This window comes from Triticum urartu, chromosome 6A (assembly GCF_056163025.1).
Source record: "Triticum urartu cultivar PI428250 chromosome 6A, HENAU_Tu73, whole genome shotgun sequence".
Taxonomy (NCBI): Eukaryota; Viridiplantae; Streptophyta; class Magnoliopsida; order Poales; family Poaceae; genus Triticum; species Triticum urartu.
Window position 1 is genome coordinate 8,020,603 of NC_141878.1, and position 26,724 is coordinate 8,047,326.

Genomic DNA, 26,724 nt, shown 5'->3' on the forward strand with positions numbered 1-26,724 from the left:
GCCCAAATAAAAAAATAAAAAAATGAGAGAAAAAGAGATAAGGGGCAATGCTACTATTCTTTTACCACACTTGTGCTTCAAGGTAGCACCATGATCTTCATGATAGAGAGTCTCCTATGTTGTCACTTCCATATACTAGTGGGAATCTTTCATTATAGAACTTGGCTTGTATATTCCAATGATGGGCTTCCTCAAAATGCCCTAGGTCTTCGTGAGCAAGCAAGTTGGATGCACACCCACTTAGTTTCTTTTGAGCTTTCATAAATTTATAGCTCTAGTGCATCCGTTGCATGGAAATCCCTACTCACTCACATTGATATCTATTGATGGGCATCTCCATAGCTCGTTGATACGCCTAGTTGATGTGAGACTATCTTCTCCTTTTTGTCTTCTCCACAACCACCATTCTATTCCACCTATAGTGCAATGTCCATGGCTCACGCTCATGTATTGCTTGAAGATTGAAAAAGTTTGAGAACATCAAAAGTATGAAACAATTGCTTGGCTTGTCATCGGGGTTGTGCATGATTTAAATATTTTGTGTGGTGAAGATAGAGCACAGCCAGACTATATGATTTTGTAGGGATAGCTTTCTTTGGCCATGTTATTTTGAGAAGACACGATTGCTTTGTTAGTATGCTTGAAGTATTATTATTTTTAGGTCAATATTGAACTTTTATCTTGAATCTTTCAGATCTGAATATTCATGCCACAATTAAGAAGAATTACATTGAAATTATGCCAAGTAGCACTCCGCATTAAAAAATCTGTTTTTATCATTTACCTACTCGAGGACGAGCAGGAATTAAGCTTGGGGATGCTGATACGTCTCCAACGTATCTATAATTTTTGATTGCTCCATGCTATATTATCTACTGTTTTGGATGTTTATGGGCTTTATTATACACTTTTATATCATTTTTCGGACTAACCTATTGACCCAGAGCCCAGTGCCAGTTTCTGTTTTTACCTTGTTCCAGTGTTTCGAAGAAAAGGAATATCAAACGGAGTCGAAACGGAATGAAACCAACTGGAGAAGTTATTTTTGGAAGGAAAGCTACCGGAAAAACTTGGAGTGCACGTCAGGAAAGGAACGAGGGAGCCATGTAACGCCCTCGCTGCGGCTATATCTCCCACGTGTCGAAGCACGACTTAGAGGCATAACCGCATTGAAAGCAATGTCGCAAGTGAGGTAATCTTCACAACAACCCATGTAATACAATAAGGGAAAAGGATACATAGTTGGCTTACACTCGCCAATTCACACAATACATGAATAAAGCATTACATTCATCCAGATACAATCAAGGTCCGACTACGGAACCAAAAATAAAAGAAGACTACCCCAAATGCTACACAGATCCCCGATCGTCCCCAACTGGGCTCCACTACTGATTGACTAGAACGAAACAACACAAAGAACAAGATCTTCAACTAGCTCCACCTTGAGCTCGGTTGCGTCACCTGCGTGGTTTCATCGGCACCTGCAAGCTGGTTTTGGAAGTATCTGTGAGTCACGGGGACTCAGCAATCTCACACCCTCGCGATCAAGACTATTTAAGCTTATAGGAAGGGTAAAAGGTTTGAGGTGGAGCTGCAGCAAGCGACTTGCATATTTGGTGGCTAACATACGCAAATGAGAGCGAGAAGATAAAGGAAAAAGCACGGTTGAGAATCTATGATCAAGAAGTGATCCTAGACTACTTACGTTCAAGTGTAACTCCAACACCGTGTTCACTTCCCGGACTCCGCCGAGAAGAGACCATCACGGTTACACACGCGGTTGATGTATTTTAATTAAGATCAACTTCAGGTTTTCTACAACCGGACATTAACAAATTCCCATCTGCCCATAACCATGGGCACGGCTTTCGAAAGTTCAAAATCCTGCAGGGGAGGCCCAACTTAGCCCATCACATGCTCTCACGGTCAACGAAGGATATTCCTTCTCCCAAGACAATCCGATCAGACTCGGCATCCCGGTTACAAGACATTTCGACAATGGTAAACCTAAACCAGCAAAGCCACCCAGATGTGCCGACAAATCCCGATAGGAGCTGCACATATCTCGTTCTCAAGGCACACCGGATGAGCAAGATGTCGGGTAGGCCAGCCCAGAGTTTCCCCTGGTAGCCCCGGACATCGCTCAGTTGGACCAACACTTAGAGAAGCACTGGCCCCGGGGGGGTTAAAATAAAGATGACCCTTGAGCCGGCAGACCCAAGGGAATGAAAAGGCTAGGTGGCAAATGGTAAAACCAATGTTGGGCCTTGCTGGAGGAGTTTTATTCAAGGCGAACTGTCAAGGGGTTCCCATTATAACCCAACCATGTAAGGAACGCAAAATCCGGGAACATAATACCGATATGACGGAAACTAGGGCGGCAAGAGTGGAACAAAACACCAGGCATAAGGCCGAGCCTTCCACCCTTTACCAAGTATATAGATGCATTAATTAAATAAGAGATATTGTGATATCCCAAAAAAGTATCCATGTTCCAACACGGAACAAACTCCAATCTTCACCTGCAACTAACAATCGCTATAAGAAGGGCTGAGAAAAGCGGTAACATAGCCAAAAATGGTTTGCTAGGACAAGGTGGGTTAGAGGCTCACGGCAATATGGGAGGCATGATAGGCAAGTTGTAGGTATCGCAGCATAGGCATAGCAATAGAGCGAGCATCTAGCAAGCAAAGATAGAAGTGATTTCGAGGGTATGGTCATCTTGCCTGAGATCCCGCAAGGAAGAAGAACGAGTCCATGAAGAAGACAAACGGACGTTGCCAACAGATACTCACAAATGCAACGTTACCGGATTACCGAGAAGAAGTACATCGGAAAGAAAGCAAACAACATAGTAAACAAACATCACATAAGCATGGCACTATGCACAAACAAGTATGATGCATGTCCGGTTTAATGAGGCATGGCATGGCAAATTGCACAAACAACCCTACAAATTAAGTGGAGCTCAATATGCAACTTATTTAGTTCCCTGTCGTTTATGTACCCAACAAGATCAAATGTTGTTAGCATGGCAAGCGGTGAAGCATAATGAAACTATCTATCTAGGCAAGTTTAAATGAGGCCAGAACAACAAAACAACAAGTCCGGAAACTCCTCATGTGCATATTTTGGTTATGGTACTGTTCTGCCCTAAACAAAATTTTAGAGTTATTAAACATGCAAAGTAAATCCACCATGTTAAACTAGGCATTTTCCACCCCATTTACATATAAAGATTATTAAATTCCGAGTTACGGTTATTTAGTTATGAAACAAAGCATTTTAGCATGGCAAGGGCAAAATTTAAACAAACAACATTTTAAGCTTTTTAAACATAGATGAAAATGGCAAATTATTAATCTACACAAAATTCTAAGCAAGTTTCATATATTAAGTTTTTACATGTGATGCTTAGTTTGTGAGTTAAAATATGCATGAAGTTCAAGGGTGTTTCTGCAAAACTGACGTTCTCTAGGAAAAAAATAGGAAAACGTTCTATGTAAAAAAAACACGATACGGGCCGGATCTGGTTGGCCCATCAGTGCACAGGAGGGGCTGGGGGGTCTCTCACCATGGGCCACGGCCCAGCTGGTGGAGAGGTAGGTCGGATCTGGGCTTGGAGGCTGCTGGCCCAGGCGTTGTCGCAGTCAAAGCGTGATGCGGGCGAGCGGGCGCCTCGTCCTGGAAGCAGAGGACGCAGGCGGCGGCGGGTGAAGCAGAGGACTGGGCGGGCGGCGCAGGCGCAGTGGCTTGAGCAGGACGACGACGAGGGAACTTGGGGCTCCACGAGCGGCGATGAAAAAGGACTTGACGCCCGAGGCTTGAAGCTTGAAAAGGCGGCGCCATGGCAGGGCGTCCTTGGCGGCAGACCTCGTCGGCGGGGTCAAGGGGTCGTGCTCGCACATCAGGCACGCGAGGAGGTAGCTGCCTCAGACGTGGCTTGCAGGGGCACGGACCCAAGCATGGGGAGGCGAAGCAGGGGTCCGACCGCTCGAATCGGAGGCGATGAAGAGAGCTGGGGAGGCCGGCGTCGTTCCTATAACAGAGAAGGGGGAAAAGGGGGGTGAGGAACAACAGGGAAGAAGAAGAAGAAAGAGAGCACGGAAGGAGGCATAGGCGGACGAGGCCGTGGCCTCGATCCATCCTGGATCGGGCGCCGGCTGGCTGTGGGAGAGATCGAGCGTGGGGGGCTGGCTGTGGATCCATTTGATAGGGGAGGATGCGGGATGAATCCCGATGTGGATTCAGAGTGGCGGTGGCTGGGAGGATGGGACATCTCCCTAATTTTTAGGGTTGGTCTTAAAAGACTAAGGGTGGACTATATATACATCACAAATTAGGTTAGGGGCTATATCGTCCCTCCGATCGCAATCGGACGATCGCGAATAAAATAGTTAGGGGGTCCAAATAAGAAAACGGTGACGTTTTGTAGATGTTTGGGGATGATCCAGATCCAACGGTGACGACAGTCTGAGTCGGGTTCAGGACAACTATCGGACGCGCGCGCGAGGAGGGCCGCGGGCTGACGAGAGAGCCTAGGTTAGGCCTGGCGGTAGGTAGTGGACTGTGCAGAAGGTCTCAGGCTGAGAGAAGAGAAGAGAGGCCCGGCGACTGTTTCAGGAGACCGAAAATGTCCGGCGTGTGCCCGGCTATAATGCCGCTATAATTTAACGGTTGGGCTATCAAACGAACTCCGAATGCGATGAAACTTGACAGACGGTCTATCTACACTATAATAAGACCACACGCCAACTTTCAACCCAATCCGAGAACATTTTCCGACCACTTCTAAAATACTATTTCGGACATGCCGCGGGCGCATGCAAGTGTGGCTGGGCTCAGAACGGACAACAGAAGGAATTGGGGGAACCCGAACAGATGCAAGTTTTGCAAACATGAAGATGCAATGCGTATGATGACATGGCAAGATGCAACACGCAAGCAAAGACATGGCAACGACAGCGAATAACTGGACGACACCTGGCGCAACGGTCTCGGGGCGTCACAGAGCCATGAGGCAAGGGGGCGCGCCCTCCACCCTCGTGGGCCCCTCGTGGCTCCCCTGACGTATCTCTTTCACCCATATATACCCATGTACCCTAAAACTATCAGAGAACACAATAGATCGGGAGTTCCGCCGCCAGAAGCCTCCGTAGCCACCGAAAGCCAATCTAGACCCGTTCTGGCACCCTGCCGGAGGGGGAATCCTTTTCTGGTGGCCATCTTCATCATCCCGGTGCTCTCCATGACGAGGAGGGAGTAGTTCTCCCTCGAGGCTGAGGGTATGTACCAGTAGCTATGTGTTTGATCTCTCTCTCTCTCTCTCGTGTTCTTGAGGTGATACGATCTTGATGTATCGCGAGCTTTGCTATTATCGTTGGATCTTATGTTTCTCCTCCCCCTCTACTCTCTTGTAATGGATTGAGTTTCCCCATTGAAGTTATCTTATCGGATTGAGTCTTTAAAGATTTGAGAACACTTGATGTATGTCTTGCCGTGCGTATCTGTGGTGACAATGGGATACCACGTGATTCACTTGATGTATGTTTTGGTGACCAACTTGCGGGTTCCACCCATGAACCTATGCATAGGGGTTGGCACACGTTTTCGTCGTGATTCTCCGGTAGGAACTTTGGGGCACTCTTTGAGGTTCTATGTGTTGGTTGAATAGATGAATCTGAGATTGTGTGATGCATATCGTATAATCATACCCACGGATACTTGAGGTGACATTGGAGTATCTAGGTGAGGTTTTGGTTGATTTGTGTCTTAAGGTGTTATTCTAGTACGAACTCTAGGGTTGTTTGTGACACTTATAGGAATAGCCCAACGGATTGATTGGAAAGAATAACTTTGAGGTGGTTTCGTACCCTACCATAATCTCTTCGTTTATTCTCCGCTATTAGTGACTTTGGAGTGACTCTTTGTTGCATGTTGAGGGATAGTTATGTGATCCAATTATGTTATTATTGTTGAGAGAACTTGCACTAGTGAAAGTATGAACCCTAGGCCTTGTTTCAACGCAGTGCAATACCGTTTACGCTCACTTTTACCATTAGTTACCTTGCTGTTTTTATAATTTCAGATTACAAATACCTTTATCTACCATCCATATTGCACTTGTATCACCATCTCTTCGCCAAACTAGTGCACCTATACAATTTACCATTGTATTGGGTGTGTTGGGGACACAAGAGACTCTTTGTTATTTGGTTGCAGGGTTGCTTGAGAGAGACCATCTTCATCCTACGCCTCCTACGGATTGATAAACCTTAGGCCATCCACTTGAGGGAAATTTGCTACTGTCCTACAAACCTCTGCACTTGGAGGCCCAACAATGTCTACAAGAAGAAGGTTGTGTAGTAGACATAAAAATGCGTGAGTACCAGGAAAGCCTAGTCCTCAAGAATAAATATGAACCTAAAATTCGCCTCCATGAGGGGGTTTGTACATCCACAACCCTAACTAGTTGAGCTAGACTCCCATGGCTTTTTGGTTGGTGTGGTGGGAAAAAAGATTCGGTTACACTAAGGCCAGAGGAGAACCAACCTTTTAAGGTTATCAAGATGCTTCATCCAGCTGCCTGGCAATATGTGTGCACACCCATACAACTTAAGTGTCTTTAGGTTCATGGGTGGCATCATTGTTGTTTCTTCGGTTGGGCCCCTCCTCTGGTGACACGGGGGGAAACCCTAGTCATGCCGCCGCGTTTTCCCCACCCACCCCTCCCCCGTCCCGCCGTCACTTGACGAGCTATCGTTGAAGGCCGCGTGCGGTGTAGGGAAGGTGGAGGCGGGGTGCTACCGCCGTTTCTCCTGGCCATTTTCTCGCGAGAGGAGGAGCGATGAGGCGAGTCAGATCGGGCTGCTTGGGGGCCGGCGGCGGCTGCACCTTTGGCGCGGAGGGGGTGGCTTAGGGGCGTCTGCTGTGGCGCGAGGTCATGTTGTGGCCGTGCGGCAGCCTGGATGCTGCACGACCGGCGTGCAGCAGCATCGGTGAAGGTGCGTGCAGCCCGATCTGGGCCAATGCACGTGGGTGCGCGGCGCGGTGCTTCACCGGCGGCCGGGCCTAGCCGCATCACCTTCCTGCTGCTACATGTCGCATCCCCCCTCGTGGTGGTTCGGGAGGCTCCGGCTCTTCGGTGGTGGCTGTTTTGGGCGGCCCAATCTGAGGCGTGCAGGTCTGCGGACATCGTGGATGGTGGTGGGGCGGCTAGGGGAGTTCCGGCTCGTGGTGGAGGCTCTGTGGTGGTGCATAACTAGAGGTGCGCTGAATTCCTCTCGCTACCGGTCGTTGTGTAGGGGTGGGCATCTTGGCAGCTCGGGGTGTGAACCCTACTCCGTCCGGAGCCGGTGATGATGACTCCTGTGGGCGCCGTAATCCTCCTTGGAGGCGTCACGGTGAGCCTTTTTGCCACCCCCTCTTCGACTCCGGGGGAAACCCCTAGTCCTGGTTCTCCTGGTTTGGATATGGCGGCGCAACCTGCGTCGCGTCCTCTCTTGAAGGCGTCATCTTGGAGTCGGCATGGTCGATGAGATTGAAAGGACTCGTTTCACAGCTCTCTTCGGGTTGCATGGTGGTGGTGGTGTGGATGGCTGGGGGCCGACTGTGGAGTGTTCGGTGTCAGTGAGTAGGTGTTCCTCTACCAGCGTCATCTTGGCTTGACCATTCCGTGGAGTGGGTTTATTTCTTCCATCTGAAGCCGGGTTAGCGGGGTGTGTTCATCTCTGGACCACCTCGTTACTGTATGACACCCCTTCCCTCTCCGAGGTGTTGTTGGGTGGCGACCAGACGGCCTACGTTCAAGGCTCACCTTGCTTGGTCAGATGAAGATGGAAGTTGAGACCCCTGGGGAAACCCCTATCCAGGTTCTCCTGGTGCGGGTGATGGCGGTGCAACCAGAGACTTCAAGCTGTGTCGGCTGGTGGTACTTGGTGGCATGGTGCTGCGGTGTACTGGCGATGACCGCAAGGTGCTCAGCAGTTTGCGTGCAGGGAGGTGGTGCCGTTGGTCGTCGCGGTGGCGTCGACGAATGGCCGGACTGGCAAGGAAGATACAAATCTCTTTCCTGAAGATGGGTCAACTGTTTGATGATGATGACGGCTTCTGAAACGTGTGCATGTGGTGTACACTTTAGATTTGCTACACCGGCTGTTGGTTCTGATATGTTATGCGGATGGATCGGCGACGACACCGATTTTAGATATGGGGAGTGAAAATACTCCATATTATTACAGAGTTTGTAGGTGTGAGTGATAGTTTCGGATAGCTTGATGTATGTTCTTTCAGATCTTTATTGCATAATAATAAAGATGGCTGTATGCATCGATTGATGCAAAGGCCAGGGGGTTTATCCTCCTTTCCCAAAAAAAAGCCTATATAGTGCAGAATGGGATTGAACTTGATCTTCGTAATCGACTAACCACTACTATGGTTGTAGAACTTGTCTCTCTAAACTCTTTATTGCAGGTTGTGGCACTCGCAAGTTCCGGACTCTCGCAGGTTGCTTAATGTGGCTGCTTTCTCCACTCGTGGGGCATATGCTGCAATGAGAGTCCAGCTCACGGACCCATTACTGGCAGCTATTTGAGATTTCAGGGCAAAAATGCTAGACTTATGGATGGCTGCTACGGAATTTGCCCACGGACTCATTTCCCCATAACTCATCTACCCCCGGCAGGGGCGGAGCTGGGCCCCGGGCACCCAGGGCCCAGGTCCGGGGCGTGGAATTTTTACTAGCCTATTATATATATGTATGATTTTCTGCAGGTCCCGGGTGCAGAGCCCAGTAAAACGAAGGCCCAGAGCGGTATTTGCTGCATCACCTCGTGAAACAGATGCACGAGCACGAGGAGACTTCTCTTCTAGAAAAAAAAAAAAGAGCACGAGGAGATCTCCAACTCGTGCACGCACGCAACAGGAAAATAGAAAACTGACGGACGGACGCACGCACGCACATCACGAATCTTCAGGAGACGCCAGCGATCGCGAGGCCGCCGCCGATCTAACGCGCACACGACGCACGCAAGATCAATCTGCAGAAGTACAGAGTATAGACTCCAGCGCTCGCGCCGGCCGCCGGCGCCGCCGTTCGCCGCCGTCTCGGCTACCGCTGGACAGCCCTCCTGTGCGCAGTGCGCTGTTCGCCCAATCTACCGCTAACCGCTTCTTGACTGCTGTACCTTGGTATTTTTTTATGCTTTCCCGGTTTCCCTTGGTAGCTGATGCTTCTGCTCGTATCATGTTCTACAACGCCGGTGTGTATCAGTGTATATAAACTGCTCTTAATTTGAATAATGTGTGTATGTGTATCAAGTCATATATCTAGTGTATTGTTGAACTCAAATTAATGTAATTGCCAATTTCGTTTCATATTGTAGAATAACAAGATGAAGAGATTTTTTTCACTGGTGTCTCCAACGAGCGTGTCCATACCTATCATTTTAGATGGAGGGAATCAAGCGATAGAGGATGCTGAATCAACACCGGAAACTGAAACTACCATTGAAATGGGACCACCGCCTTCGACTTCAAGCGACCCACCTGCAATGTCAACTCGAGAGAGTAACAATCTTGGTAATCCTGCTGATGCCCATGATCAATTCCGTAAAGGTGATATTGAACCTGATCCTGGTCTTAGGAAACCAATTGAAAGCTTAGATCCGAACATTAGAGATGCTGCTAGAAGGATTTATATAAATATGGGTCCATGCCAACCAACTGATCATAAATATAAAAAAACACCCCAAGGAAATTCTTCAAAGAAAAGAAGCTTTCATGCTAATTGGTTCAAGAACCATGGCGATTGGTTGGAATATAGTGTTGCTAAAGAAGCAGCCTTTTGTTTCTATTGCTTTCTTTTTAAGCAACCAAGAGCGGAAAATTATGGTATTGAGGCATTCACAAGGGTAGGATTTAGAAATTGGAAGGATGGACCTAGTGTTCATGATACACATGTTGGTAAACATGATAGTGCTCACAATAAAGCTAGACAACAATACAAGGCTTTCAAAAATCAAAGGCAATGTGTGGCACATGTGATGGATCGTGGTAGCAAAAAGAGTGAACAAGACTATAAAGCTCGTCTTATCATTATCTTGGGTGTTATTAGATTTCTTCTATTACAAGGTCATGCTTTTCGTGGTCATGATGAGAGTTCAAGCTCAAACAATATGGGTAACTTTTTGGAGTTGGTGAGTTGGTATAAGAAGAAAGATCCAATTGCTAGGACTCTTCTTGATAGTGCAGGCGGGAACCATTTGATGACTTCACATGAGATACAATTTCAATTGTGCCAAGCTTGTGCAGAAGAGACCACCAAATCCATTATTGCTGATATTGGAGATAGGAAATTTTCTTTACTTGTTGATGAGTCCAGAGATGCATCTATAAAAGAGCAAATGATTATGCTTTTAAGGTTAGTAACTTAGTATTTTTTTTATTTTAATTGTTGTTTTGTTCATTACTAATAGTAACACCTAGTTGTTGATTACTTGTGCCTCTTTGCCTCATGTAGGTATGTCAACAGTCATGGGTACACGATCGAGAGGTTTATTCAGATTAAGCATGTTGGTGACACAAGAGCAACTTCTCTAAAGGTAGCTTTGGACGGTATGTTTCTTGAACATGGTTTATCTATGTCTAAATTGAGAGGGCAAGGGTACGATGGAGCTTCTAACATGAGAGGGCAATTTCGTGGGTTGCAAAAGTTGATACAAGATGAAAATCCTTATGCATTTTATATCCATTGCTTTGCCCATCAGTTGCAGTTAGTGGTTGTTGCTGTTGCCAAGTGTTGTTCCTCTGTAACGGATTTCTTTAATCACATAACTTTGATTGTGAACACCGTCAATGCTTCTTGTAAGAGACATGATGAACTAGCTCAACAACAACATGACAATATTGTAAGCCAATTGGAGTCTAGGGAAATTTTTTCAGGAAGATGGAAAAACCAAGCAACCAACCTTGTACGACCTGGGGATACACGGTGGGGCACACATCATAAAACTTTGTGTCGCTTTCTAACTATGTGGAAATCTGTTTTGCAAGTGTTCCAGAACATTCATGATGATGCAGAAAATTTAACACAAAGAAGCACAGCAGGTGGCTTAATTTCTCATATGGAAAGCTTCGAATTTGTTTTCATGTTGCATCTAATGATCAAACTATTGGGCAAGACTAATGAGTTGTCACAATGTTTGCAAAGGAAAGATCAAAACATTGTTCTTGCAGTGAGTTTGATCGGGGTCACATTGCAGAAACTTCAAGATATAAGAGAAAATGGTTGGGATCAGCTCTTGGAAGAGACAAATGAATTTTGTGTTAAACATAGCATTCTATTGCCAAACATGGATGATACAATACCAGCTCGAGGTCGTTCAAGGGGGCGTGGTGGTCAAATGGTAACTTATTGTCATCGCTTCAGATATGAATTGTTCAATGTTGTGCATGACCAAGTTATTACTGAGTTAAATAACCGTTTTGCTGAGAGATCTACTCAATTGTTAAGATGCATTACTTGTCTTGATCCAAGGAACTCATTTGCTAATTTTGATGAAGACAAACTTGTTGAACTTGCTAAGATGTACGCTGATGACTTCTCCACATATGAGATTTCGTTTGTCCTTAGAAATCAGCTTGAAACGTTCATTGCGGATGTGAGAGCTAATCCAATTTTTTTGAGTTGTAATGACCTTGGTAATCTTGTTGTGAAGATGGTTCAGACTAGTAGACACGTTGTTTTCCCTTTGGTATATCGCCTCATTGAGTTGGCATTGATTTTGCCTGTTGCAACCGCATCGGTGGAAAGAGCTTTCTCAGCTATGAGTATTATCAAGACAGAGTTGAGGAATAGGATGAGTGATGACTGGCTTAATTATAGGATGGTTTGCTATATTGAGCGAGATATATTTGCAAGTACTGACGATGATGATATTGTATATCGATTCCAATCATATAGGTCTCGCAAAGGGCTTTTACCTCGTCGAAGTGGTAAGTTTTAGATTTGTATCAATGATAATTCTTTCACTTGATATCTATGCCTTCTCTTATGAAACTTTTCTTTTCATGTCTTGAAGGTGTTGGCTCTTCTTCCACCGATGATGAGGTTCTATGACGCACTAATGAAGCAAATAATTGATTTGGTATCTTTTTTTATCACATACTGTTCTTTGTAGTTCTTGACATGTTTTTATCCATTTTGTTGTATCATTAAGCATTGAACTTAAATTCTAAATTTTTCATGCAATTGAGACATATTTTGTATGGCATTTCTTTTATGGTAGCTAAAAAACCTTATGGACGTTAAAATTTTAACTTGCGGCAAAAAAATATTTGGGCCCGGGGCTTGCTCCAATCCTGGCTCCGCCACTGACCCCCAGATTCCCTGTTGTGGCCCCTCCTCCCCCTTTGATTTCCTTTCACATGTTGACAGCTCATCCCGTAACTAGACTCCCGTGGAATTTGTCCGTAGGTGTAGCGTTGTCCATTCCAGGGTCCCAAAAAAGGTAATGATCTTGGGGTGGCTGTTCTACCTTGATCGTCTCAAAAGGAAGAACTTGCACAAGACGAGTATCCTTGGTACGGACATTTCCAAGGTGCTCTCAAGGGGTGGAGAATCGCGAACACCTCTTCTTCTGATGCCCCGCTGCAAGTAGAATTTGGTGGGCAACTGGTATCACCCCTCTCTTTACGCCCATTGGGGCTTTTTTCTGCACCACGTTACTAGACGCTCTGCCTAACTCAGTTAGCACTTTCATGTTCCTGTTAATTCTTTGGAAGATTTGGGATGCACGGAACAAGAAAGTTTTCCAAAACCTAGAAATCGATGTCAGTACTTCCATTAAAGCTACCTTAGATGATTTCATTGTCTGGGCCCATAGGCTTAAGACAGAAACCCTAAAGGGCCAGGACGGTCTGTGTCGTGAGTGTCTCTCCTCGTGTAACCTGCGATCTTTGTGACTCTTAGTAACTTTTGAGTAAAGCCCTAGGTCGTCTTTGTGTGAAGCTGGTTCAAGATGCTGAGCTTCATTTTACAACCCAAAAGATCTTCCCTACAACGACCTACATCCGCGTGTATTCGAGATCGACTGTACCTCCAAAGTGCAGGTATCTTTTTTGCCACCAGCTCGGATGATGGTATATGTTGAGGTGCTTAAGGTTCACTGCTCTAGTGGGTCGTCTCTGCGGTTCTCTGGGCTAGAGCATCTAGTGTGTCTCAAGGAAGTGTGGCTCAAGGGTTCCTACGGAGACGAACTCAAGCAAGACTTGCAGCAGCAACTTTCCAAGCTTCAGAAGAAACCTGTATTGAAGCTGGTGCAGTCCTGACTCCTGGACCGATCAATGAAGACTTGAAGTTGCCATTAATATAACGCCGAGATATATGTACATATTGCATGCCCTAGTACGTGTTTATTTCTCTGTATATATTGTCCACACAATATGCAGCTAGAAATTTTATCGCTCAGATTATTAATGTATGTATATATGTGCGTTTCTGTACCGTATATAGTCTTCGTTGCTGAATGAAAAGTTATCTAGCAGAAGAGTATGGATGTATATATGTGCGCTAAACAATCTTAATATATTGCAGTTCGCATCTTAGGCCAAAAGGATTCAGCAAAGTTGAAAGAAATAACTACTCCCTCCATTTACTTATACAAGGCTACTATGAAATATATATTTTGCATCTATACAAGGCCACCAACAGTAGTCGAGGCAAAATTTAATGATATTTTCTCGTACTAGCAACCTACTCCCTCCTTTCCGGTTTACAGGATTCAATTCAAAAATCTCACCACAGTAGTTGGTGAGTGATGAAATACTTTTTGTAGTTTGCAAAAGCACATAATTAATGCTCTTATTTTCCTCAAAAAATTATGTTTATCAATGCATTAATTGCAATGCATGCATGTATAAAGTACATGCATTGGTCAATTTTCTCTTAATACTTACATGCAATGATTCAATGCACCTTGGAATCTGAACATGTGATGGGGAACAACCAAATTGAGCCTTATAAAATGGAAAAACTAAAATTTTGAGATAAGCCCTATAAACCGAAAGGGAGGGAGTATTTAGTATTTGCATGCTTGCAGTCATAATGACACTCAGTTACTTCCTCCACTCGGTTTTCTTGCATGCATGCGGTGTATTAATGATCCCAATAAACGAAAAAAAGCTAGCTTGCAAAGCAAGTATTTAATTTTGCCTTGGTACCAGTAATCCGAGTTAGTGTCCTTGAATATAAAAACGGTGGGAGTATTGAAAATAATCATGCATGTATATATGTCCCAAATAGATCAAGAGGAACGTTGTACGTAATTCATAGTTTCCAACAAAAAGAACACACTATCAAAACTCAAAAGAGAACATATGTGGCCCAAGTAAATTGACAAGAAACAAGCCTTGCTCCCTTCCTACCTCCATCCATGACAAGCTGACTGATTCTGGAGAGGAAGCCAAAGCAACCCTCCTCCCATCAATAAGCAGCATCCACGAGAGGATGAGAAAACGAGACTAGCCTAACCTGTTCTTCCTTGCTCGCTGCCGCTCAAGCTGGCCCGCCGTGCATCGGCGCAACGATCGTCCTCGCCCCTTCAGCATTTCTAGTCTTTATTTAGATAAAAACTATAGGTGGCCAAACGGGCCAGCTCCAGCCCGCGAGCACGCCGGCACGGTCAGCCATGGGCCAGGCACGGCACGGGCTAAACGGGCCGTGCCCGGCACGCTGCATGCCTTGGGCCATGCCTGGGCCTGCAGCCTGGGCACGTGGGCCGGCACGGCACGGCCCGTTTATTCTTTATATAATTTTCAGAAAATTTTTATATATGTATACCTAAAATATAGCCTAATAGGCCTAAAAATCAGCCCAACAGGCTGAAAATATGCGGCCCAGCGTGCTAAACGGCCCAACGTGCCGGCCCGTGTGCTAACTGGGCCGTTTGTGGGCATGGAAGCACAGGACACGGGCCGACACAGCCCGTATAGTAATCGTGCCCTGGCGGGCCGTGCTGGGCCAGGCACGATTACGATGGGTCGGGCCGGGCCGTGCCCGGCCGGCCCATTTGGCCAGGTCTGATTAAAACGGCACCTGATCAAGAGCTGCCCTAGACCTCGGTGACTAGCATCGTATGCAAGAAAATGAACAATCTGAATGTCGGGTACGTCTATGTATCGCCAGCAGTGAGTCCTACCCACGGCTCGCCCAGTTAACACGTCACGTGTCGTCATGCTGCCATGAAACAGAATTCACGAGTTTACGTAAAGACACTTATCCCTCAAAAAATGTAAAGAAACTTTACATAGATATTTGTAAATGTTAAATGTGTGTAAAAAATGTTTGTGACATTTAAAAAGAGTCACTTGTTCCAAAAAATGTACGTGAAATTTAAAATATTTTATAAAATGTAAAACGAAATGTCCGTGTAATTTCCAAAAAAGTGTGTTACATTTAAAACAATGTTCATGTGTTTCAAAATTTTGTTCATGAAATTTCATTAAAAAATTGTACAATGTAAACAAAAATTGCACACTTCAAAAATACTTTACTTCAATTTTCCATTGTGTATTTGATTTTTTTTCACACATATTCAGAAAAAAAATGCAAACATGTTTTTGTAAAAAAATATTAATCATCTATTTGAAAAATAAATGTGCATAAAAAATGTACAACGCGTATGAAAAAAAGTAGAAATCTAAACATATGTTTGAAAAACAATGTTAATCATGTGTTTCAAACAATTTAAATGTGTATAAAAAATGTTCTTGATGTATATTAAAAAGGTAGTCATGTATTTTTTTTTAAAGGGCGAAAACCGAAAAATAAAAAACAGAGAATGAAAGAAATAAACCCAAGGGAAAAGGAAAAAAAGAAAAAGGGAGCAGAAATCAAAGGAAAACCGAGGGAAAATGAAGGGAAAAACCATGCAAAACGGTGGAAACCGAAAATGTCGAGTTACAGTAAAGGGCCAGCCCGTCGTAGTGCCTCTAGAGGCGAGACGTCACTCCGCCTGGCTTCGGGCGATATATAACCCTGGCGTGACTACCCGATATCTACAGTACCCCTAAAAAGACCCGGATATGGACAGGCGCAGTACTGAAGCCAGCCAGCCAAGCGTCAGGGTAGTTCCCAGTCATATCGAAATCACTAGTTAAGGAGTACTCATTACAAAGAACGCTCCCACCTTCCCAAGTGGCGCACAGTGCGCCACTTGTCGCAACCTGGGAGTTTTTTTTTTCGTAGATTTGTTTATTCAAAACGTTTAATCTCTTAAACCATGCGTTCATATCTCGAACCGTTTTCTTCCGGCGTGGAAAAACAAGCACAAGATTGGCCTCGAAACGTCTAGCAGCTGTCCAGTTTGTGGAATGGAGGAGGAGGACAATTTCCATCCATTTGTGAGGTGCCGGTTTGGGCGAGATTTGTACTTGGCCATGGCTGACCACTTGAATCATTGAAACCCATTGGGAAGGAATGGCTACTGCAGGTCCTAGCTCCTCTAACTGATATTCAGAGAAGTATGGTGATGCTAATCTTTTGGAGAAGCTGGTATGTCCGGAACGAAATTGCTCACTTCAAACCTGCCCCACCTATGGTTGTCTCGACACGGTTCTTACAGGAATATATGGATATTTTGTTCTGCATCAAAATAAACCCCCATATGGACCTGGCAAAGGGAAAGCACAACATTAATTCTGAACAAAGAGCCGTACCACAAGTGCAAGCCCCTGTTACTGAAACTTCATGGAAACCGCCTCAACAAGGTTGGGTCAAGCTTAATACGGATGGTTCTCACTCATCGGAAGGTGGTGCGGGAGCTGGGATGATATTGCGGAATGTTGATGGCACTATTGTCTTCTCAGCATGCAGAGCTTTGTTCTCGTGTAGAGACGCATTAGAAGCGGAGTTGTGTGCCTGCATGGAAGGGTTGTCTTTTGCAATTCAACAATCTGATCTTCCCATTGAAATCGAGATGGATTCGAGGGTGGCGGTGGAGATGCTATCCAGTGGTGTGGTGGACCGTTCAGTTTATGCTTCTTTAGTTGGTGAAATTAAATTTTTGTTAAACCTTAGGCATTCTTGTATTACTCATGTCCCTCGCTGTCAGAATAAAGCGAGTGATAGGCTTGCCAGTTTTGCTAGATTAGAAGGTCGGACCATGACATGGGTTGGGTCAGGACCTGAGGATGTTGTCAAGCTTGTCCTAGAGGATTGTAAGGACCTGATAATTGAGTAATACAAGTTTGTTTACCCGCAAAAAAAAATCTCGAACCGTTTTGACCGTTAGATTTCTCACGTCGAGATCTTCAAAACTAGATCCCATGTTGACAGGTTTTGACGAACTTTTTTTCATGAAAAAAACCGGATGAAAAAACCGAACCGGGAGCACGGGTTTTTCCCTTTCCGAAAGAGGAACGCCCGTGCTTCTCGCGAAATCATAATCGTACCTCTCGTGGAAGCAAAACCGTGCCTCTCGCGGAAGGAAAAAAAGAGAACACACGTTTTTTTCCGTTTCTGGGGAGGCACGGCCGTGCCTCTCGCGAAAGCACAACCGTGCCTCTCGCGGAAACAAAACCGTTCCTCTCGCGAAAGAAAAAAAATAGAGAACACGTTTTTTTTTCATTTCCGAGAGGCACGGCCGTGCCTCTCGTGAAAGCACAACCGTGCCTCCCGCGGAAGCAAAACCGTGTCTCTCGCGGAAGAAAAAAAAACAGAAAAAGCGATTTTTCCTGTTTCCGAGAGGCACGCTCGCGAAAGCACAACCGTGCCTCTCTCGGAAGCAAAACCGTGCCTCTCTCGGAAGCAAAACCGTGCCTCCTACGCAAGGGAAAAAAATGAAAAACGGTTTTTTTTCCGAGAGGCATGACCGTGACTCTCACGAAAGAAAAAAAAAACGTGTTTTTGCGCGCAAATTTTTTTTTGAATTTTTTTTCTCCAAAAGTTAAGGAAGACCGGTGAAAAATTGAAATGTCGAAAAAAACGTTTAAAAAGCCGAAAATGCGTGCGGAAAAATAAAGAAAGCAAAATCCGGAGGGAGCGTCCAGAGCGCGACACGTGGCAGGCGGCTGAGAGTGCGCCAAGTGGCGCTGATCGTTGTGAGGCTCTCGTAGGAGCGCTCGTTAACTAGTTGCTCTCCATTTATATTAAAGATTTTAATCGTTTTCTAAACTGGTTTATTGACCAGTTTTATTTTTCTTTCTAATTTCTTTATTAATGACTTTATTTATATTTAAATAGTTTTTGTTCCCATAGTGTATTTTGTTTCTATTTGTATTTTTTCCTTTTTTTTACCTTTTCTTTTCTTTTGGTTTTTCGTTTAGGTTGACTGTTTATAAAAAAAATGTTCATATTATTTTTCAAATATGTCTGCTGAGCATTTGGAAAATATTTATATCACCTTTCTATTTCCTTATCTGCTTATTTTTCCTTTTCTTTTTTATTCAAGTTATTATTTATTCTTCATCTTCTAATTTTACTTTTACCTTTTTCCTTTTAATAGACCGCTGTGTCAAATTTCACCAAATAGTCATTATGTACATAGCGTGCACCTTCTCTGGTTTTCTGGTTTTTTTCTTCAATTGTTTTGGGTGTTTTATTGATTCTTGTCTGGGTTTTCTTTGTTTTTTCTTCTCATTTTTTAAAAACATGATATTTATAAATTTATGAGTTTTCTCAAATTCTTACACTCCATTTGATCCGCCGGGTGGGGGTTGGTTTCACGGAGGTATTCCCGGGAGTTGATTTTGAGCATGAGTTTGCAGACCGCCGGGAAGCCATGCATGCAGCAGATTAAACAGCACGGTGATTGCGGCGGCGCCACCGATCAGACACCACCCGCACAGTTCTTCGATCTCACATCCGGCGCTCAAAAGGTTGAGAAAGACGGCGAGTCGGCGGTGCCGAGGTCGGCCACGGAGTATTCGTGTAATCTTATAAAGGGCTAAATATATGTTGCTCTAATTAAAAAGAAAACTGCTGAAAATACTATATATGTGTACTAGGTTACAGATAAAACTAGGTAATTTAAATGCAGAACTAAAAGATATGAGCTCTCACATCCTGCCGCTAGATAAAAACAACAAAGAATATTGGAGCAGGCGCACAAGCCTTGGACCAATGTGACGTAGACGACGCTAGCAAGTAATTATGCTGCGGACAGAGGTAGATCACCGGCGGCGCCGGCGCCCCATATTGGGACGGCCATGAGAGGCGGTGGACCGGCGATGACACGAGGCAGCCGACCTTGGACTTGGAGGGCGCTGGAGCCGGATCGAGGCCACGTCAGACACCGCCGATGTCGGCAGGGCAGGCACGCCGCCATCGACGATGAGCCGGCGTGCCGAGCCGCGGGAACTCGGACAGCGACCACAGCGACGGAGCAGTGCGACCGCGCGCCAACTTATCCAGGATCGCCGAAGCAGGCCAAAGGCGGTGGCGGCAACAGCAGAACCATTCTTCTGACCGTACCAGAAATGGATTAGGTGGTCTACATCCGGCCACCTTGCAGTGGACGCAGCGGCTGGCGTCGTAGTCGTAGCCACGGCCGTCGTCGACGACCACCTCCTCCAGAAGCAGGGCGTTCCGCGCAAAGTACTTGATGAGCCGGGCCTGGAAGCAGGTGAGCTCCTGCCCGTCGAACCGCACCACCACCCTCCTCAGCGAACGCCGGAGGCACTCCAGCGCCGCGGCCCCGCTCGGACCGGCGGAGAGCTGATCATAATGACCCTCGTAGGAGCACTCCGACATGGCGCTGGCGGCCGCCATCTGATCCGTTGGGTCGGGATGATTGGTTTCGCGGCGGTACTCCAGGGAGCTGAATTTCAGCCAGAGCTCACGGACCGCCGGGCAGCCGCGCAGCAGGTTAAACAGTGCGGTGACTGCGGCGGCGCGGTCGGCCAGACACCACCCGCACAGCTCTTCGATCTCGAGGCGCTCCAGGTTGGGAAAGACGGGCATGTCCGCTGTGGCGAGGTCGGCCATGGAGTATGCTGTGAGCTTGAGAACCCTGACGTGGCACGTGGCGGCGAGCATGGAGCGATATGATGCACCGCCGCAGCCGCACCGCCTCCAGGCACGGGAAGTCGAGGATGCGCCGTCGGCCCTTGAGCTTGCAACCGGTGAGCTCGAGAGTCCGGAGCGCGGCGAACGGCAGCAAGCCCAGGGAGAGGCCGTGGTACGACCACTGCGACAGGGCGGCGTGCGTGCAGTGCCGCGGGCCGCCGTAGTCCAGGCACTCGAGCCTGAGCTCCTCCACGCCGGAATCGTCCTCCACCTCATCCTCGTCATCCTCATCCTCGTCATCCTCCTCGTCTTCGTCGTCGTCCCTGCTGCAAGCGGCGGACAGGATGTCGTCGTGCATGGTGCCATCGCGCATGACGACGGCCACCTTCTTCGGGCTGTGGCCGACGGAGTTCTGGAAGGCGATCGCGTGGTCGGCGTGGTTCATGGCGCGCCACCGGAGTGGGACGCCGCCGGGGGTGGTGGTGGTGTAGGAGCGGTAGTCGAGGTTGAGGGCGGCGGTGTGGAGCCAGAGCGGGAGCGGGCGGCGCCATCGGCGGGAGAGGGCGGCCTCGCGGGAGGGCGCGAAGGAGAGGACGTGGATGAGCAGGTCGTCGGGGAGATCGGAGAGACGGTCCGACGGCGGCGCGGCGGCGGCCATCCAGATCCAGTTGGATCGATCGGTTAGGGCTGCATGTTGCATGGCTTCGTCATATATATATATATATATATATATATATATATATATATATATATATATATATATATATATCAGATTTGCTATTTCACATTTAGATGTAATATATTATCAGATTTGCTCTTTATGTAATATATTATCTCACATCTAAATCTAGTACTGTTTAATCTAGCTTGTTTTTTCGTGCGAAGCTTGATTTGCCTCGCTGGTTGCTTCCCGTGCTAGCTGTTTTGTTTTCTTCGGCCTCCTGTGTGTGTGACGCATCCATCCATTTGTTTTTTGGCCCGTTGTCCCTGTGTCTGTTTGGGCCTGTTTCTTTTTATCTTTTTCTTATTCTGCGTTCTCTACTAATAAGTGGCGCACTGCTTTGTCCTTTTTTACTCTTGATTCACTCGCTTCATCTCTATCTTCTCAGTCCTATTTTGACTTCTCATTGATTTGGTGTTGGCCTTCTCTACCCGTAAAGGAAGGGTCTGGCGCTGGTAGCTTGTCTTCACTCTATATTTTTTTGCTTTTTGCTTTTTTTTGTTTTTTTCTCTTTTTCATTTTTTTAAGTCATGGAATTTTTTCTTCAAACTTGCTAAGTCACATCTAGATGAAATATAGTTCACGTCTAAATTTCTCACCACATGATCTAGAGTTGTAATTTTCATGCAAATTTTATGATTGTCCACTGCGTATGACTTCCTTTTGATGTTTGTGTGCGCATGTGACCTGTTGGTTGCGTCACGTGTGCGTGTGGGCTAGTCTTTTTGTTTGTCCTAGGTCTAGACTCGGCTGGTTCTTTTTGTCTATGTCCGTGTGGAGAGCACCAATTAGAAGAGTTAGGGGCAAGTATTTTTCCAAAGTATTTCCTGTTCACCACTATCTATACGCACTCTCTTCTGATTTTTCCCTTGTTTGTTTTTTTCCCATTATTTTCTTTTGGTTTTAAACTTTATTTTCATTTTGTTCATAAAATTTATGATTTTTAAATTTCATAAGTATATTTTAAGATGACTCGTTCTGCGGGCTGCAGCTTTTCTCACTCTATGTTGTGGGTGTGATTCAGTTTTTGTATAGAGTAACATGACTCATTGCTCTCTCTCTTTGTCCCGTTCAGCTACGGTTCGGTTTTTTTTAATTTTCTTTGTTTTGTTTTTCTATTTTCTTTTTTCCTTAGTTTTGTGTAGTTGTTCCAATTACGAATTCACCCTTGACTCGCATTTAGGTCCATAATTTTGTTTCATTCCAGTTGCAAGCCCATCCTTAACTTGCAACTTGGCATGTAATTTATTTTTCATCCCACTCGCAAGTTCACCCTCAATTCGTAACTGGGCTCGTAGTTTGCAGTTGTTCTAGTTGCAAGTAGACCCTTGACTTGCAACTCATATCTTTGTTTTGTGTACTTGTCCCAATTGCAAGCACACACTCGTCTTGCATCCCATATCGTAGTTTTGTAAAGTTAGCCTAGTTGCAAGTACACCCTCGACACATAAGGCCCGTAATTTGTTTCATCCCAGGTGCAAGCCCACCCTTGACTCGCAACTCGGCATGAGTGTTTTGTTTTCTTATCCCAGTTGCAGATCCAAAATTGACTCGCAACTAGACCCGTAATTTGTTTTATCCTAGTTGCATGTACACCGCCGACTTGCAATTAGGTCTGTACTTTGTTTCATCCCGGTTACAAGCCCACCCTTGACTCGCAACTCGGCATGTGTGTTGTGTTTTTTTTATCTTGGTTGCAAATCCTGACATGACTCGTAACTGGACCCGTAGTTTGTTTTCTCCTAGTTGCAATTCGACTCTTGACTCGCAATTGGGCTTATAGTTTGTAGTTGTCCTAGTTGCAAGTCCACCATCGATTCATAAGTGGGCTCATAGTTATCTGAGTTGCCTGTCCACCCCGGCACACAACTGGAGCTTGTGTTTTGTTTTTCATCCCGGTTCCAAGTCCACCCTTTGACTCACAACTGGGCCCATAGTTTGTTTCATTCTAGTTGCAAGTCGATACTTGACTTGAAACTAGGCTCATATGTTCGTAGTTGCCTCGGTTGCAAGCCCACCCTCGTGACTCGCAACTTGTATCGTAGTTTTGTATAGTTGTCCTAGTTGCAAGTCCACCCTCGACTCGTAACCCGTATCATAGTTTTGTGTGGTTGTCCCAGTTGCAAGTAGACCCTCGACTCGCAACTAGGCTCATAGTTTGTTTCATCCCCGTCCAAGCCCATCCTTGACTCGCAACTCAGCCCATGTTTAGTTTTGCATGCCTGTTGTTAGTCCACCGTTGACTCGTAACTGGGCCCGTAGTTTGCTTCGTCCCAGTTGCATGTCGATACTTGACTCGCAAGTGGGCTCCTAGTTTTGTAGTTGTCCTAGTTGTAAGTCCACCCTCGCGACTCGCAACTCGTATTGTAGTTTTGTGTAGTTTCTTGTGTTACAAGTCCACCCTCAACTTGCAACTCGTATCGTAGTTTTGTGTAGTTGTCCCAGTTGCAAGTCCACCCTCGACTTGCAACTAGGCACGTAGTTTGTTTCATCACAGTGGCAATCCCACCCTTGACTCGCAACTCGTTATGTGTTTTGTTTTCCATCCCGGCTGTAGGTCCACCTTTGAATCGCAACTAGGCTCGTAGTTTGTTTCGTCCCAGTTGCAAGTCGACCTTTGACTCGCAACTGGGCTGGTAGTTTCTTAGTTATCCTAGTTGCATGTCCACCCTCGGCTCGCAATTGGGCTCGTGGTTGTCCTAGTTGCAAGTCCACCCTCGACTCGCAACTGAGTGTGTGTTTTGATTTCCATCCCGATTGCAAGTCCACTCTCAATTCACCATTGGGCTTTAAAATTTGTTTTTTTGCAAGTCCACCCTTGACTCGCAAATGGAACCATAGTTTTGTATCGTTGTCCCAGTTGCAATTCCACCCTTGATGTGAAACTGGGGCCCGTCGATCCTTTACTTTGTCCCAATTGCGACAAGATCCTCGACATTTAATTGGGGCTAGCTTTTTTTAATCCTAATTATAAGTTCACACTCAGATACACAACTAGCAGTCTACTCATTGTTGCCTTAGTTGCACCTCCACCCCCGACATGCAACCGGCCCCCATTTTTTCTAGTTGCAAGTCCATCCTCGATATGCAACTTGGGGTGGGGAGCCTGACCCTTTTGTCCCAGTTGCAAGTCCACCACCAACATGCATCTAAGCGTGACCCATTTTTTGTCGCAATTGCAAGTGCACTCTCTACATGCAACTTTGAGGGCTAACCCTATTTTGTTCTAGTTGCAAGTCCACACTCAATACGCAACTAGGCTCTATTCATTTTTGTCCCAGTTGCAGGTCCACCCTCGACATGCAACCGAGAGGGGGATGTGGACGACCCATTTTTGTCCCTAGTTGCACCTACACCTCTGACATGCAATTAGGGGGCCTACTTTTCCCCGAGATGCAAGCCCATCCTCGATGCGCAACTGGGGGCCGACCCATTTTTATCCCAGTTGCAAGTCCATCCTCAACATGCAACTGGGGGCTCCGACCCTTTTTCCCACAGTTGCAATTCCATCCTCGAGATGCAACTGGGGGCTCGCCTTTCTTTATCCCAGCTGCAAGTCCACCCTTGACACGCAATTTTTGTTTAGTTGCAAGTCCAACTACACAGCGACATGCTTTTTTGCCCAATGTAATTTTTTAAAATTCACAGAATTTTTTCTAATTTATGATTTTTTTAATAATCATGATCATTTTTTGAAAATTCATGAAAATTACAAAAAACTTTTAAATTTCATGATTTTTTTTGTATCCATGAACATTTTTTCAGTTGTCAAACATTTTTATATCTTTAATATTTTTTTCCCAATTTCGTGACCATTCTTAGAATTCATGAACATTTTTAGATTCACAAAAAAATTCAAATTTGTGAAAAAAAATACACAAACATTTTTCATGTCCGCAAATGGGGTAAGAGGATTGACCTAGAGTCAAGTTGGAAGATACTCGCAAAAGAAAAGAAAAACTGAAGGATACGTGTTGGCTTGCCTTCTTCTTACCTTTGCATGGTGCATGCATGCACCACGAGACGTCCTTGTATAAGTCAAATTTAGGACAACATAAGCACCAAGTTTAGTTTGGGTGGCTAGCTTTGCCAGCGACGAGGTAGCCAGTGTAGGTTTGAACCCCGACGCGACAAATAAGTGGACGAGTTTCTCAGTTGTCTTTTTTTAGTTGGACTTGCCATCCCAAGACAACAAACAACGACAAAGGTGGAAGGTGGAAGGTGGAAGGTGATTAAAAAAACACATGACATTATAGTTAGATGTGAGATAATATCTCACATCTAGATGTGACATAGTCAGACCTTATATATATATGTGTGACGTACCCGCTAGGCGTGTGACGCAGTCGGCAGGAGGGGAATGGAAAAAAACCTATGCGACCTGGGTCGCATACGCTTACCGTGAGACCCTGTCCAGCGATGGACACTTGGCAAGGACCCCTCAACGCAGGCCATTAATCCTTTGTTCCATTAACTTCCGCAGCGAAATCCCAAGTCCCTTTTCCATCTTCCTCTCGCTCGCCGTGGGAGCCGCCGTCTTGGCCGCCTCGGATGCTCTCGCGGTGTTCCTCGGCTCCCGGAAACTTTGACCTCTCCGGCTCGCTGGCCGCGGCCGCGGCCATGGCCGCCGTCCCCGCTGCTCTACCCCGTCTTTCAAGGCTGTGTTCCTTGGCGCTCCGGCAGCTCGTCTGTTGGTTACGTCGCTACCCACCGGAGCTCCGTCCACGGCCATCGTCCAGCTCCCCCGCCGGCCATGCCTCCACGGCCACCATCAAGCTCCTCTGCAGCGCTGCATCTCGGCACATGGGGCTGGAATCACGTGATAGATGGAAGGAACGGGAATAGCTAGTTGTTACTGGATTTAGAGAATTAATTGGCTTGCTTTTTTTAGGCTAATTAATTGACTTGCCTGCGTTGAGGGGTCCTTGCCAAGTGTCCATCGCTGGACAGGGTCTCACGGTAAGCGTATGCGACCCGGGTCGCATAGGATTTTTTTCCGGAGGGGAATGCCCAATGGGCATTCAGTCCACAATTGGGCTACCTTCCCAAATAAATTAGCAAGGGCCCAAAGAGCTCATTCGATTCTTGGATGGCAAGGTGATGCCAAATCTGAACGAGAGCTCCTATACTGCGCCTTCAGCGCCAGTTATTTTTAGGCTAACCACACGTTTTATTTATTGATCAATAATGTTCTGAGTAATACAACATATATCAGAGGTCTGTATAAGAGCTAAAGATGGCGACCAACAGAGAGGATAAATGCGTGTCTAGCGAGGCTATGTGCCGCAACGTTTTAGGCCCTTCCTTGAAACAGGAAAGAGCAATTTCTGAAACTCTGAAGACATGATCCGAGTTTCTCATATGATGTGTCCATGATTTCCTTTGTTCCCTTTCTTTGATATTTGCAATAATTTCTTTGCCGTAGTCCAAGCCGACAACAATCTGTTTTTTCCATCAACTAGTTTGCCAGGGCTAAAAGTTTCGTGCAAGCTATAGAGGTTCGAGAGTAGTTGGGTCAGTTATGCTTGTAAATACTCTGGCGGACGCCCCCATGTGCGAACCCCTGCTATTCTACAGATGACATGTTACGGCCTCCATTCCCCCTGGCCCAATCACCACCGACGCTGGGGCCCCAACCACTGCTGCACCCGCTGGGCCGGAACGGCCCCGTCGACAAGTCAAGCCCAGCAGCCGGCTGACGGCCCAAGTCTGGGACACCACTGGCTAGGGTTAAGTACCACCGGATCCCCTCCTGCGTGAGGTGGCGTTGATGTAACTGGCTAGGCGGCGGCTCTCTTTCCCCGATCCCCCTTTCTTCCTCCACCGAACCCCAATTCGGCCGGAATTCTTGTATCCTTGATCCTGTGTGAGAACTATTGTAGCGGGAGCCTAAAAAATGGTATCAGAGCCGTCCTGATCCGCCACCAATTTTTTTCTCCCCACCATCAATCTGGTCGGTCGTTTCCCCTCTATTATCCAGACGCGGCGAAGTGCT

The 26,724-nt window shown here is 46.1% G+C and overlaps 1 protein-coding gene across 1 annotated transcript; it reads left to right on the forward strand.

Annotated features, from left to right (window-relative positions):
* The first annotated feature begins 10,017 nt into the window (after positions 1-10,017).
* LOC147963074 (uncharacterized) lies at positions 10,018-12,121 on the forward strand. Its single transcript, XM_087529329.1, has 3 exons — positions 10,018-10,423; positions 10,523-11,997; positions 12,084-12,121. Exons 1-3 carry the CDS (start codon positions 10,047-10,049, stop codon positions 12,119-12,121), a joined length of 1,890 nt encoding a protein of 629 aa, XP_087385455.1. The 5' UTR covers positions 10,018-10,046.
* The last annotated feature ends 14,603 nt before the right edge of the window (positions 12,122-26,724 follow it).

Coding starts and splice junctions, on each gene's coding strand:
- LOC147963074 (XM_087529329.1), top strand. CDS start 10,047: ATGGATCGTGGTAGCAAAAAGAGTGAACAAGACTATAAAGCTCGTCTT. Junction 10,424..10,522: donor CAAATGATTATGCTTTTAAG/GTTAGTAACTTA, acceptor TGCCTCATGTAG/GTATGTCAACAGTCATGGGT. Junction 11,998..12,083: donor GCTTTTACCTCGTCGAAGTG/GTAAGTTTTAGA, acceptor CATGTCTTGAAG/GTGTTGGCTCTTCTTCCACC.